This window comes from Epinephelus lanceolatus, chromosome 15 (assembly GCF_041903045.1).
Source record: "Epinephelus lanceolatus isolate andai-2023 chromosome 15, ASM4190304v1, whole genome shotgun sequence".
Lineage (NCBI taxonomy): Eukaryota > Metazoa > Chordata > Actinopteri > Perciformes > Serranidae > Epinephelus > Epinephelus lanceolatus.
The window spans coordinates 1,711,168-1,726,663 of record NC_135748.1 but is presented as its reverse complement, the minus strand read 5'-3'; the positions used below and the strand labels follow the sequence as shown (position 1 = coordinate 1,726,663).

The 15,496-nt window shown below is 40.8% G+C and overlaps 1 protein-coding gene across 1 annotated transcript in view; it reads right to left on the bottom strand.

The window, feature by feature from the left end:
* setd3 (SET domain containing 3, actin histidine methyltransferase) overlaps nucleotides 1-8,537 on the bottom strand; it is a 109,687-nt gene extending 101,150 nt beyond the window's left edge. The window contains exon 1 of the mRNA XM_033642720.2: nucleotides 8,404-8,537. Coding sequence (XP_033498611.2) covers nucleotides 8,404-8,497 — 94 coding nt within the window. The 5' untranslated portion in view covers nucleotides 8,498-8,537. The remainder of the gene's footprint in view (nucleotides 1-8,403) is intronic.
* Between the last annotated feature and the right edge of the window lie 6,959 nt (nucleotides 8,538-15,496).

Genomic DNA, 15,496 nt, shown 5'->3' with positions numbered 1-15,496 from the left:
TCAGCATTGGCTAAATTTAGAAAATCTCAAGAACAAGACAATTTTGAATATTTTAAAAAATGTAGGAATATAACACAGGAAATGATCAAGACAAGTAAGCAGAACTATTACTCTGAAGTAATTAAGGATAACAGCAAAAATCTGTCAAAATTATGGAAAACACTATAAGACCTAGGCTGTAGTGGTAAATCAAAGACTAATGAGGTAAACATAGGGTTACAAATAGACAAGGACATAGAGTTCGACAAAGGTAAAGTAGGAACGATTTTTAACACTTTTTTCACCTCTATTGCCAGCAACCTGGTCTCCAAATTGCCAGATAAAACAGGCGAGTTCGGTGAGGACTTTGTTACCCAATACTACAGTAAACTAGGAGTCAAGGAAGATGCTTTTTCATTTAATAGGGTTACAGTTGACCACGTAGAGAAAATGCTGAGCGAGCTTAATATTACTCATTAACAAATCATTCACGCTGAATGATTTTTTCATCGCTAGAGATTTAGATTTCATGTTTTTCACTGAGACCTGGCAAAGGGATGAAGATTATGCGTCCATGAAGGAGCTATGCCCGCCTGATTGCGCAATCATATGTGCCCCAAGGACCACTGGCCGCGGTGGTGGCCTTGCTTTGTTGTACAAAGACAGTTTCTCCTCGAGGAGAGTGAATTGTGGAACTTTAACCTCATTTGAACTGCTTATTTCTAGAGTTGGCCGCTCTAACCCGTTTTATTGTATTTTAATTTATCGCCCTCCTGGTATTAATGGCGCCTTTCTGGCTGAATTCAGTGACTTTTTGGCTTCCATCACTAAATTTCAAAGAATTTTAATGCTTGGGGATTTTAATGTGCCTGTAAATGACACCACAAACTCCTTTGCTAATAATTTTATAAATCTCACCGAATCTTTTCGTTTTGTGCAACAAGTCAATGGCCCGACACACATTAAGGGAAACACGCTGGACCTTGTTTTTACACTTGGTTTGGACATTGATTGTATCGTCTCTGAGGAGCTGCCCGTCACTGATCACAACTGCATCCTGCTTAATTTGTCTATTATTTCTGATTGTTCAACCAGCAAGCGTACAAAACTCACCTGTATGTTAAATAACTTCTCGGTTGAGAAATTCTCATTCGCTTTTAACAGTGTGGCGCAGCCTGTTAGTATTAATGCTGACTTTGACTTCCAAGTTTTAACTTTTAACTCACACTGCTCTACTATTCTTGATAAGATTGCTCCTTTAAAGCCTCAAACTATCCCCGCAGCTAATCCCACTCCCTGGCTGAACGACGACATCCGCTGCCTTCGTCGTAAATGTCGGAGAGCTGAGCGCTTGTGGAAATCAACCAAGCTTCATGTACATCGTCTTTATTTTAAAGAACTGTTAGCTGAATTCAATTCTGTTGTTAGGGTGGCCAGAGTCTCTTATTTTAAAAATCTCATCATCTCCAACGAGGGTCATTTTTGACACTATAAGTGGCATTACTGGTGCGCAACCGCCTGCTCTACCTGTGTCCTCTGATAAGGACTGTAGCAATTTTTTAATGTATTTTGTGAATAAGGTTGCCAGTGTCAAGGCCAGTATAACACCCTCCTCCTCCTCCCTTCCTGATCCTCCCAAACAACAGTCAATTATTGACAATTTCTAGGGATGTAGCGAATATTCGGTAACCGAATATATTCGGCCGAATATTGCAAAAAAAACACACATTCGGTATTCGGTGGAATAAGTTTAAAGCAAGGCTGAATAATAGCGGCGTGTTTTGATAACGCAATCAAATGGCATGCTGTGACGGGCGGCATGCCGTTTGATTGCGTTATCAAATGGCATGCCGTGACGGGCGGAATAAAATGTCGGCAGTGTGGCGATCCGCCCGTCACTGCACTCGCATTTGCGACTAAAAATAGTTTTGAGCGAGCAAAATAGACTTAAATCATTCAGCACGCTGTGCGAGCAGCCTACAGATTTCAACCACCAGCAGAAACAAAAGGCGAATCCCATCGGTTGTGGGTTGAACGGGGGTCACAGACACAGTATTCCTGTCAAATACGGTGGCCATCGGCTTACCGGCGACGGACAAGTCGGTTCCAATAATATCCTCTTCTTGGCGTCATGACTGCCCAGAAGTACCTGAACGGCCGAGCCAGCCGAACACAGGTATGGAACATGTCAGAGGAGAAACGAACCGTCCACATTACTCTTTCTGGCAGTAACGGCCCACAAACCTCACCGCACTTTAGGGACTGTTCGTTACTTATGAAGGGACTTGTCAGGGGAGGAGGGTGACTGGTTGATTCTTATTTTATTTATTTATTTTATTTTGATCCCCCCCCCCCCCATTTTAATCACTTAATGATGCTGTTTCTGAAGTATGAATAAGTCAATAAGTAATTTATTCCATTGAAATATCATTGATGTATTATAGAAAAGTGATTTATCTTTTTATAAATGACAAAAGGCACATCTGCCTCATTTTCGCTGTGGTATTGTGATACTACTCAGAACCATGATATTTTCATTGGTATCGCACAGTGGGTCCCAATTTTGGTACCGTGACAACACTAATCTGGAGGGGGTTCATCTGCAAAAACTAATGAAAAACTAAACAATGATATTCGGTATTCGGTATTCGGCCAAGCGTTTAATAATAGTCCGCTTCGGCCACATTTTCACATTTATTTCGGTGCATCCCTAACAATTTCTCACCTGTCTGCTTACAAGACTTAGCAGATCTTGTGTGCACTATGAAGATCTCTTCTAGTCCCCTGGATATCCTACCCACAACTTTGCTGAAAAATGTTTTCAGCACTATTGGTCCATCTCTGCTCTCCATAATCAATAGCTCACTGATTACTGGTCGTGTCCCATCCCATTTCAAGCAAGCGGTTGTTCAGCCGCTTCTGAAAAAGCCCAATCTGGACCCCGATGTTCTTAGTAACTACCGGCCCATTTCCAAGTTGCCCTTTGTATCTAAGATTCTAGAAAAAGTAGTTGCAAACCAGTTAGTGACAGCGTTGAACAGTTACAATATCTTAGATAAATTTCAGTCCGGTTATCGTCAGTTACATTCCACAGAAACTGCTCTTCTCAGGGTCTCCAATGACATCATGATGGCCTCCGATGCCGGTAAATCCACTATCCTGGTTCTGCTTGATCTCAGTGCAGCCTTTGACACTGTTGATCACCACATCCTTTTAGACAGGCTGAGGGACAGGGTAGGAATCTCAGGGACTGCCCTTCATTGGTTTAAATCCTATCTGTCTGATCGATCCTTTTCTGTGGCTGTTGGCCCTCATAAATCAGAGTTTGCCCCCCTTTCTTGCGGGGTGCCCCAAGGTTCAGTACTTGGGCCTATCCTCTTTACGCTATACATGCTCCCTCTCAGAGATGTCATCAGCAATTTTGAAGGTATCTCATACCATATGTATGCAGATAACCTCCAGTTATATTTTTCTTTTAACCCTGATAGGACCGATGGAATTTACTCACTGTACGATTGTATGAATGTAATTAAGGACTGGATGGCTGCTAACTCCCTTCAGTTGAACGCAGCTAAAACTGAGATTATAATTTTTGCACCTGACGCCTCGGCATCTAAAGTGGCCAGCTGCTTAGGGTCCCTCAGTGCAAATGTGTGCCCCAAGTTGAGAAACCTTGGGGTCACATTTGATCAGGCCATGCTCTTCGATGACCACATCAAAACTGTCACTCGCTCCTGCTTTTTCCACCTCAAAAACATTTCCAAACTCAAATCCGTGTTAACTTATTCCGAGCTAGAAATGATCATCCATGCTTTTATTTCCTCACGTCTAGATTACTGTAATTCTCTTTTCACCTGTCTCAATAAAACTTCATTAGACCGCCTCCAACTAGTCCAGAACGCTGCCACCAGGCTTCTGTCCAGATCTCATAAGTTCACTCACATCACTCCAGTCCTGGCATCCCTGCACTGGCTCCCTGTTAATTTCAGGATCCAGCACAAGATTCTAACCATCACTTACAGAGCCCTCCATGGTCAAGCACCTGCATACTTGACGGATCTGGTGTCCTTTCACTGTCCTGTCAGGTCACTGCGGTCCGCTGAAGGCCACCTACTTACTGTCCCCCACACAAGATTAAAGACAAAAGGTGATAGAGCCTTGAAGGTTGTTGCACCGAAATGGTGGAATGCACTACCTCATGAGCTGAGAGCGGCCTCTTCCGTGGACATTTTTAAAAAGCAGTTAAAAACACATCTGTTTAGGCATGCGTTCCATTAATTGTCCATTGTATCATCTCTGTATTTCGCTGCACTTTACTTTTTATTTGTTTTTGTGTATTTTGCATTGTTTCTGTTACTGTATTTTTTGTATTTTATCTTGTGAAGCACTCTGTGAGTCCTCTCTGTGAGAAGTGCTATATAAATAAAATTTACTTTACTTACTTACTTACTTACTTACTTACTTACTAAGGCTACTGGGCTTTATGGGATTGGTGCTAGGTTCTTAAGAGATGCTTCGGCTGACATTGCTCCATACATAATGTGTATAATTAATCTTTCACTGGAGCAAGGAAAATTTCCCACTGATTTTAAACATGCGAAAGTAACTCCAATCTACAAAAAGGGAAGTAAATCTGACCCTAGCAGCTACAGACCAGTTTCAATTCTAAGTGTAATCTCTAAGGTTTTTGAAAAAGTTGTACACGATCAAATTTATGAGTATCCAAGTCTAAATTATTTTATGAGATGCAGTCTAGTTTCAGGAAATCTTGTTCAACAGATACATGCCTCCTATATATTACTGATTTTATTAAGAGAGAAATCGATCAAGGGAGAATGTGTGGGCTTGTTCTATTAGACCTCCAAAAAGCTTTTGACACAGTCGACCATAACATACTGCTGCTAAAGATGAAGGCTCTAGGATTAGACAGATCCGCCATTAAATGGCTAGGGTCTTATCAGGGAGGGACCAGTGAGTTGATGTTGGGGAGTGTTGTCAGAGGCCATGCCAGTCCCCTGTGGGGTTCCACAGGGGAGTGTGCTCGGGCCACTGCTCTTCCTACTCTCCATCAATAACATGAAAGCTGCTTGCTCCAGCCCTTTATTTTTATATGCTGATGATTCTGCTGTTCTCACATCACACAAAGACATACATTGCATACAGAACATTTTAAGAGAGGATCTAGACAGGGTTCAAACCTGGCTGTCTGAAAATAGGTTGCTATTGCACCTAGGCAAGACCGAATCTATATTATTGGGCTCAACAGTTAGGTTGAGCAAGGAGGACAAACTTGTTATAACTACTGGAGGGATAATGATCACATCGCAGCCCTCAATTAAATACTTAGGTTGCATCCTCGATGGGTCTCTAGGGGGCACTTCTATGGCTCTAAAGACTCTGGGAGAAATAAATGCTAGAACTAGATTCCTTGCAGGAAAGGCTACACTACTGAACCAGGAGTGTCTAAAGATATTAGCTTCCTGTTTAATTCGATGTCACTTTGATTACGCTATTAGTTCCTGGTACTGGAGTCTAAAGAAACATCACAACACAACACAATCACAGAACAAACTAATCAGAGTAGTCCTGGGTCTGAACCACAGGAGCCATATGGGAATGGCTCAGTTTAAACAATTACAGTGGCTACCTGTTGAGGCCAGAGCTAGACAGATCCAACTTACTATGGTCCACAGGATTTTGAATAATAGAGCTCCAACGTATTTTAATAATTATTTCAAGAGAATTGCACATGGACATAATACTAGAGCTAGCCGAGGAAATGTCGCCCTAAACACAGGACAAAGACAGGAGGTGAATCCTTAATCTATGTTGGTGCTGTGGAGTGGAATAAACTACCGCTCTCCATACAAGAAACGGAAAGTGCAGTATCTTTTAAATCAAAGATTAGGAAACTACTGTTCCGCAACCTACGTTTATAAGTGTTGATGCTCTTTTTTGCACTATTGTGGTTTCATTTACTATTGCTCTTAATTAACTTGTGATTAATGTATACTAGGGCTGGGCGATATGGCCTAAAAAAAAAAAATCAGATTTTTTCACAACAAATCCGATTCACGATTTAAATCGATTTTTTCACCTCCTACTTCCAAAAAAAATATTTGCGGCCTGGTAGCACATACCTGGAGTCCAAAACTTTCAGCATGTGAATAAACCCTGGCTTTTCCATGGTAGCCTATATATGGACACCATATCTCTTGCAATATACAGGCTACCCTGGCTTTTCCACGGTAGCCTATATATGGACACCATATCTCTTGCAATATACACTGCGACTGCATCTGTGATCGCTTTCCACTGGACCCCTTTCTTATCATATGGCAGTGTTTCCCCTACCATCATATTGGATCACAACAGAAGTCATTTAAGGTTACCTTTCCTATAGAACAGAAGAACCTTGTCCTTTTATTAAACAAACTAATTAGCTTTATGTTACAGGCTGAGCCTGATTTGTGTGGCTTGTGTGTGTGTGTGTGGAGTTGTGTATGTGTGTAGTTGATGTAGGAGGTATGAGACGTTAGCGTGCCGGGTGTGGTGTGTGATGTCAGACGGATGTGTCCCAGGAAGAAAGTGAGGCATGTGCTATGTTGTTTACATCAAGCAGCCACAGTGAAGAAGCCTACGCAGTTCTGCATGCTGTTTTTGAGTTATTTCCCTCTATGTAAAAGTCAGACACTGATGAGAGAGACTGTGCATCATCCCTGCAGTGCTGAAAATAAAGTGCCGTTCTTCAACGCAGACGAAGTCCCGTTGTTTATGTGTTGTTGCCACAACGAGCTAACACAAGCTAAAGGAGCTAATGGTCTTCGGAGGTCCCTTTACTACGGTTCGGGGGTCTGCCAGCTTGGCGTTGGTAACACTTATTTATCTTATTTACACAACGGCATGTCATTTCTGTCCCTGCACGGTGCACGTCTGCGTAGACTATCAAGCACTTTACTGATGCATGCCACCATTTGGACTGCTGTTGTAACAGGGACAACAATGGAAATAAGTCCTGGAGTTTTTCGTTCCATCCCTGACAATACAGACATATGTTTTTATTGTTTTAAATTCTGTGTATTGCTTGAGTCAATAAATCAAATCAAAATCAAATCAATGATTTTTTTAAACCTCTGTGTATTCAGTTCAGGTAAGCCTCCTCTATTGAGCATCCAGCAGTGATAATAGTCTATTGAGATTCTGTTTAACTGGAGACAAGACTTTTTTTTTTTTTTTTTTTTTTTTTTTTACTACACGCAGATCATTAATCCATGAAGAGAAAATGACTCATTGCAATCGGCTAAGAAATCTAAATGTTATGTGCTTTTTATCCAGAAAAACTACAGGCCCCGTGTTTACTTACATTTGCTTGCAAACAAGTCTTGCTCTTTCCAATATGTCATCAACACTGATGTATGATTATGTTGTCGATGAGGCATCTGAGTTTCTATAGGAATGGTAACTTCTACAGTAACACCTAAGGTGAGTAGTTTAGTTGAAATTCAGAAAGCTTGTGTTTTTGCTCAGTGACTAGTAATAGAAATTACATGACTGGAGTTAAATCAATCATCACACAGTGTTGACCATGTGGTTTTGAAGACAACCACTTAAGGGTCACAGAAACCGACACTACTTTTCTAAACCTGTAAAATCAGTCAGATATGTACAAAGTGGAATCATTGTTTAATTAAATGTAACGTTATGTAAGTGACAGTAGTCATGCAGACAAAACTCCATGTTCCTGTCCAAGCCTAACTATCACTAAACTTGCAGAAATTAACAATGCAGTAGAATAAAGCAGTAAAACAAAAACGTGGCGACACATAACACCCCCCTAAGCCGATGACAAAGTTAGAATCACCAGTGCCCCTGTAATGCCAGTTTCAGCTCCTCTCTGGCAAGTCTCGCATGTAGCTAACGTTACATGTCAGCAAACTGACCACTGAAATTAATCGGTTAAAAGAGTGAACGAATGCTATAGCTTTAGCAAGGTGGTTTCAAGGTTTCATTTCGAACCAAGAATTCGTGTGATAAAGAGTTAGCCCTTCGAGTCATGTGTAGCCTTTCCCACTGGGCCAGCAGCTAGCTCTGTAACGTTAGCATGAAGGAACTACGCTCATCCGAAGAGAGACGTAAATGGAGCTGAGAGTGGGGCAGGGTAACGCACAGAGCCCATTCATCTCCACAGGCTGCTCCGACTACACGTTACCAGCCTAGCTCTTAGCTGCTAAGTTGTCAAGTGATAAAGGATAAACCTGAGTTTTACTAGGGGCTAATCTGCTGGATTGGTCAGCTAGCTAGCCCTGCCTGCTAGAATACAACTGCCTTTACGCCAAATGCAGGCATTCATACAGAGTAACACTCAACACCAAGTCACAACTTTTCTAAAACAAACCATAAACATTTTCTCCGACTCAGTCATACCTTTCTCTAGTGACAGCAGCAGTTCCTCTCTTCTGCACCGAAGCCTACCTTGACTAAATCGCGCGTGATTGGGGCAGTCCTGAGATACGCCCATAAGAAACAACGCTGGATTGTGGCATTCTGATTGGGTATTGGGAAGCACGCTCACGAAACATGACAGCGAGTGGTTGAAAGTGCTGAAATATGTAAATTTAACTGTCCCCCTCTCACTACGCCTTACAATTGGACGCCTACTTTTAGAGAGCTGTAAATGACCAAAAATGGTAATGTGTAAGCTACAATTATTGGTTGAATGCCATGTCAATCATTTATAGTGAGCCGGTTGAGCCAGAGCCCTTGGCACTGGGTTGGTTTATCCACCGCTTTGGTTGAGCCTGGTGGTCAGTGGTCCGCACCATTAGAACGCCGGCGTACATCTATCGCGGCAGCTACGTTGAATCCGCTGCTAAATTTAAGCGGCGAGAGCGATCTATCTGTCACCATGACCTCATGGTCCATACAAATACAACCAGGTCTAGGGAGATTCGTTTGAGAACTGATGAATGTCATACGGGCTTATATACTAGTGATGGTGAGATGAAGTCTCATGAGGCATTGGAGCTTTCCAGCAAATTGGTTCAGAAAAGCTGCAGAAAAGGGTTAATTTCTCTAGGCTTCATCAAAGAGCATGGATACCAAGAGGCGAAGCTCAATAGAACGCCCCATAGCAACATACTCGCCCATGGTTTCGTCCTACCGCCGCCATTTTGGACTGTCAGCAGACCGCAGCAGACCCGCTTGCATACAAAAACACACAGACAAACTGAAGTATATCACTATTAATTATGCTTACAATGCTACTCACCTCGTGATAGCTTGGTCACAGCTGCTTTTTCACGTTTTTGTAAAGAAAAATATAGACTTTAAAAAACACAAATCTTAGAAAAACGGCCTAGATGGCATCTCTACATATTACATCCACTTATGAGAAGATTAATTTAATTACTCCTTCAAAATCACCCCATAAGCCAATCTACCAATAAATAAATAAATAAAAATCAATATTTTAACTAGAAACACAATGGCGACGTCACATAGTCAGGAATAAAGATTTATTTACAGTTTGTACAGTAAGGGGACAATAATAGTAATATTAATAATATATAGGCTATTTTAATATGATATATTTTAATGCTAAAGCAGTAATCAGTTCTGATATAAATGGTCATATACATATAAATAAATATATATATATATATATATATATATATATATATATATTGATATTGATATTAAAACACTTTAAAACTTACACCTCAGGGGTTCTTACCTGTCGGGATTCTTCGGGAAACGGTGGAAGGCCAGGTGCGGGGTGTTTCGCTGATAGTTGTTGCAGTTAATTGCACTACACTGTTTTCTTTTACTTTTTTTCTCCACTCTCCTTGACATCTTGCATGCTGTCTGGGCGCAACAGTCCAAGCTCAACAGTCCAAAATGGCGGCAGCGCCCCTATTGGCTGTTGGCAAAAATTCAACGGAGCTTCGCGTCAAGAGGCGAAGCTCCCTTGAATGCCAAAGAGCATGGATACCAAGAGGCGAGATGCCAGTTTTGCTTTGTTGTATATGGCCTCTTGGACCATTTATATCAGAACTGATTACTGCTTTAGCATTAAAATATATCATATTAAAATAGCCTATATATTATTAATATTATTATTACTGTCCCCTTACTGTACAAACTGTAAATAAATCTTTATTCCTGACTATGTGACCTCGCCATTAATGTGTTTCTAGTTGAAATATTGATTTTTATTTATTTATTTATTTATTTTTCGGTAGATTGGCTTATGGGGTGATTTTGAAGGAGTAATTAAATTAATCTTCTCATAAGTGGATGTAATATGTAGAGATGCCATCTAAGCCGTTTTTCTAAGTTTTGTGTTTTTTAAAGTCTATATTTTGCTTTACAAAAACGTGAAAAAGCAGCTGTGACCAAGCTATCACGAAGTGAGTAGCATTGTAAGCATATACTTCAGTTTGTCTCTGTGTTTTTGTATGCAAGCGGGTCTGCTGCGGTCTGCTGACAGTCCAAAATGGCGGCGGTAGGACGAAACCATGGGCGAGTATGTTGCTATGGGGCGTTCTATTGAGCTTCGCCTCTTGGTATCCATGCTCTTTGTCCATGCTCTTTGACCAAGATCTGAACCGCTTCCCGAACCAGTCACGTGGTACAGCCGGGCAACGAGGCTTCGGACTTCATCAATGACGTCACTCGTCTGAAACGCTACAAGCCTCGATACGCGCATCGCGGAAACTCTTCCTGGATTACTCGACACACGCTTCGAAGCATCGGCACACCACGTAACATCACTAGTAAGCGATATTTTAGTACACGTTATACTAAAGACAGCGTTAGGAAACCAGCTAATGTTACGTTACTGGGATTAACGCTAAAGTTACTGATTAGGCAATGCTAGTGTTAACGTTACTCTCACACCAAACTACTAGCTAAAAATCTGTCAATTTAATATGGCTTCCCACTGTTAAGGGTGTATAGCCTATCTTATACTGTTAACACCGCTAAGGGCAAATACGACATTATGTTTAGCAATCTGTCTTTCATTCTGCATCAACAAATTGGCAATAATCGATGACACTGAAATGACATTAATTACTAAGTTCGTCTTCTCAGTGTTTCTTTCATCATAGAGTTGTGTAGGCTAACCTCTACATGTGGAAATACACATCATTGCTAGTGTTTAGATTAGATATCAATACCAAGATACTAAAGGTACCAAAATGTCGCAGTGTCACTTTTATCCATTGATGTGGAAGAAATGCATCACCTTCAGACTTTGCTGATAAACTGTATCAGCTAACGTAATCGGAGTCAGTTGTAATACTTTATTACATTATTTTCACCCAGTAAGTTTTTCAGTTAATCAATATCATATATATGAAATATATAATTACCAACACATCCATTCTGGAGGTGGTTTGGCAGAGAACCTTCAGTCACAGGTTGATAGAACCAAAGTGCAGGACTGAACGCTGTAGGAGGTCCTTCCTGCCAGCTGCCATTAGACTGTGTGATATACACAGCTAAACTGTGGTGATACATGTATGTACAGCATAATTGTACATATTTTTTTTAAAATACATATGGGTAAAATTTTACTTTTTTACATTTTCTATTTTAATCTTTTTAAGGATGCTTTTATAAACTTTATATATTAATTTACTATTTAAACTATTTTTTTTAGATAAGCCACATTGCACATTTCAAACACACAATTTGGGTTATTTTAGGAATTTATTTTAGTTTTTGTTTTTAGTTTGTTGTATGTTTATATATATTTATATATATATATAGTGTGTGTGTGTGTGTGTGTATGATGTATGTATGTATGTATGTATACATATGTATCTATATCTATATCTGTATATATATATATATATATATATATATATATATATATATATGAGTGTGTGTGTATGTATATATGTGATTACAAGTGCTAAAAGGGTGCATAAATGTGACTTCTTAAGTAAAAATGATAAAATTGCAATTGGCATTCATTTCCCCCCTCTTGCCTCAGAGCTAATGACACAGACAACATGAGGACAGACAGGATGGATGAACCACAGACCGACTTTATCTACTGTTGTGGAGCCATCACAGAAGTTCTTAAATTTGGCTCCTGTTGGTTACACACTGAAAACAAGGTGCTTTTTCTCATCATTCCAGGTAAGGGCCAGATTCAGAAATTTGCCCCACATAAGGTAACACATCAGAAAAGCATTTTCAAGCTAATGTTGTGGCCTGCCTTGTTTATGAAATGACCACAGACTAACTAATGCACAGAAACAGTCCTGGGGCCTGTATCACGAAGCAGGATTAATGTCTTAGCGAGGTAACTTCAGGGTTAACCCTGGGTTTTCGGTCTCACGAAGTCGGTTCAGTTCTTATCGGGGTAGATCACCATGGTAACTTACTATGAACGGCTATCCTGCTCCGGAGCAGGGTAAGTTCAGGGTTGAATCTAATCCTATAAAAAGCACCACCCACTGGCCAATCAGCAGTTCGGAAAAAAAAGACTCCGCTGATAGAAATGCAGCCCAGTCATGACGGGAAGTTTAATTCATTTGATTGATTTTGATTTGAAAGTTTATTTTGAACATTAAAGAAAAGAAAGCAACAACAACAGACAATGAAAAGATTGTTCAAAAAGGAGTGGAAAGAAGTCGAAATTTCATCCCACCCCTTCATAAGAAAGAAACTGATCACTTGCGGACACTTAATAGCATCATTAATTAGTGCCAACATTTTGTTTTGTTGGAGGAAGTGATCCCTGTTAAAGATAATGGGCCTAATTGACAGCTTTGCTCCTGGAAATGTGGAAAGTAGCCTATCATGTCTACACTTCATGGTGTTTGAGGGATTTTCCTTTTTGTTTTTTAAAGAGGGACACTAGGTATATTTTTGCGCAGCTGTTAATTTCTAACACAGCTCAATATCAGGATGATTGTATTCAGACTATCAATTTGGTGTTGATATGATTTAATTGTGGTGTCAGCTTTAAGCTTTATTGTAGCATATATAACGTTATGACAAAGAAGACCAATTTATCAGACGCAATGATGTTAGACGATATTGTAATACACGCAATTCATCTGCGCAGCATTGATTTCATGGGATTCAAGGGTGTGATCAGTGTCAGATGTACAAGTACAGGTACTGTAGCTACTTGAACCAGTGATGAGTAATTCAACCTACACATCATTTTATTTGCTACCTTGTTTTGTCTTTATTTTTCCCTCTCTCCTCCTCTATTTCTTCTTTCCTCACCCGTTTTTTTCTTCTCTATTATGTGATTTCATTGATGTTTTGACAGGGGAATTTCTTTGATAAGCTTTTAGTGGCTTCTAACCTCTCCGGCACTTTTCTTTTTTTAATCTTGTAAATGTTATACTGTCTGTTTTTAACATTATGTGCAAATAAACTAATCTAAACTAAAACTAAACATTATTCATCCTGTTATGCGTTGCCACGCATGTTTCTTCCTCCTGCAGCTGCCACGGTGTTGGCCTTTTCTCTAATGTTGCTTTTCTCCTCCTCATATTTTAGTAGAATTAATCTCTGATCCTCACAAGAAATACTTTTTTTTTCCTCACATACGGCGCTCTGTGAGGACACTCAGTGACGCTCAGTGACGCTGCGCATCTCTCATGATTGTGATTGGTCCGCTGCGTGCGCGTTCACGGCTCTTGATAAAGCAACCCTGGGTTGAGTTACCGAGTTGATATCCAGCGTCGTGATACCGATTATCCTGATTGCCACTGTTAGGGTTAGTCAAACCAGGATAGGTCTGGGTAACCCAGGAAAGGTCGATCTCGCTTCGTGATACAGGCCCCTGGTCAGTGCCTAGACAATACACATGAGGGGGTTGGTTAGAGTCAGAAGCAGCCCAGGGGTCCTCAACAGGTTGGCCTGGTAAATAGAGGTCTGGATATTTTCTTTTTAGGCAGAGATATTTAAGAAGTTAGTTCCAAGTCAGACTAAAATTGCCTTCTCTGTGATAATGTAAAATAGATTGAATTTATATGACATCAAATGTAGTAAGGTACAAATGTACAGTGCCATTCATGTAAACATCTCCATTCAGATGTAGCTCATGTTGAATTTCACTGATCTTAACTTTTTACTCAGTTATAATATTTAAATTTACAGTGTGGGTTAGGGGTTTGCCATATCATCTCTTTCACGATAATACCGGTTTATTATTATATCATAAGAAAAATTCATATCGTGACACTCTTGATATTTCGGCTTGCTGACATATCGACATCATACTGTTACCCACGGCAACAACAAGCATGGTGGAGAGTGAAATTATTACGGACTTCGCGGTGGTTCCAAAAAGAGTGAGTGTGAGTGTGTGTGTGTGTGTGTGTGTGTGTGTGTGTGTGTGTGTGTGTATGTATATATATACAGTACAGGCCAAAAGTTTGGACACACCTTCTCATTCAATGTGTTTTCTTTATTTTCATGACTATTTACATTGTAGATTCTCACTGAAGGCATCAAAACTATGAATGAACACATGTGGAGTTATGTACTTAACAAAAAAAGGTGAAATAACTGAAAACATGTTTTCTATTCTAGTTTCTTCAAAATAGCCACCCTTTGCTCTGATTACTGCTTTGCACACTCTTGGCATTCTCTCGATGAGCTTCAAGAGGTAGTCACCTGAAATGGTTTTCCAACAGTCTTGAAGGAGTTCCCAGAGGTGTTTAGCACTTGTTGGCCCCTTTGCCTTCACTCTGCGGTCCAGCTCACCCCAAACCATCTCGATTGGGTTCAGGTCCGGTGACTGTGGAGGCCAGGTCATCTGCCGCAGCACTCCATCACTCTCCTTCTTGGTCAAATAGCTCTTACACAGCCTGGAGGTGTGTTTGGGGTCATTGTCCTGTTGAAAAATAAATGATGGTCCAACTAAACGCAAACCGGATGGGATGGCATGTCGCTGCAGGATGCTGTGGTAGCCATGCTGGTTCAGTGTGCCTTCAATTTTGAATAAATCCCCAACAGTGTCACCAGCAAAACACCCCCACACCATCACACCTCCTCCTCCATGCTTCACAGTGGGAACCAGGCATGTGGAATCCATCCGTTCACCTTTTCTGCGTCTCACAAAGACACGGCGGTTGGAACCAAAGATCTCAAATTTGGACTCATCAGACCAAAGCACAGATTTCCACTGGTCTAATGTCCATTCCTTGTGTTTCTTGGCCCAAACAAATCTCTTCTGCTTGTTGCCTCTCCTTAGCAGTGGTTTCCTAGCAGCTATTTGACCATGAAGGCCTGATTGGCGCAGTCTCCTCTTAACAGTTGTTCTAGAGATGGGTCTGCTGCTAGAACTCTGTGTGGCATTCATCTGGTCTCTGATCTGAGCTGCTGTTAACTTGCGATTTCTGAGGCTGGTGACTCGGATGAACTTATCCTCAGAAGCAGAGGTGACTCTTGGTCTTCCTTTCCTGGGTCGGTCCTCATGTGTGCCAGTTTCGTTGTAGCGCTTGATGGTTTTTGCGACTCCACTTGGGGACACATTTAA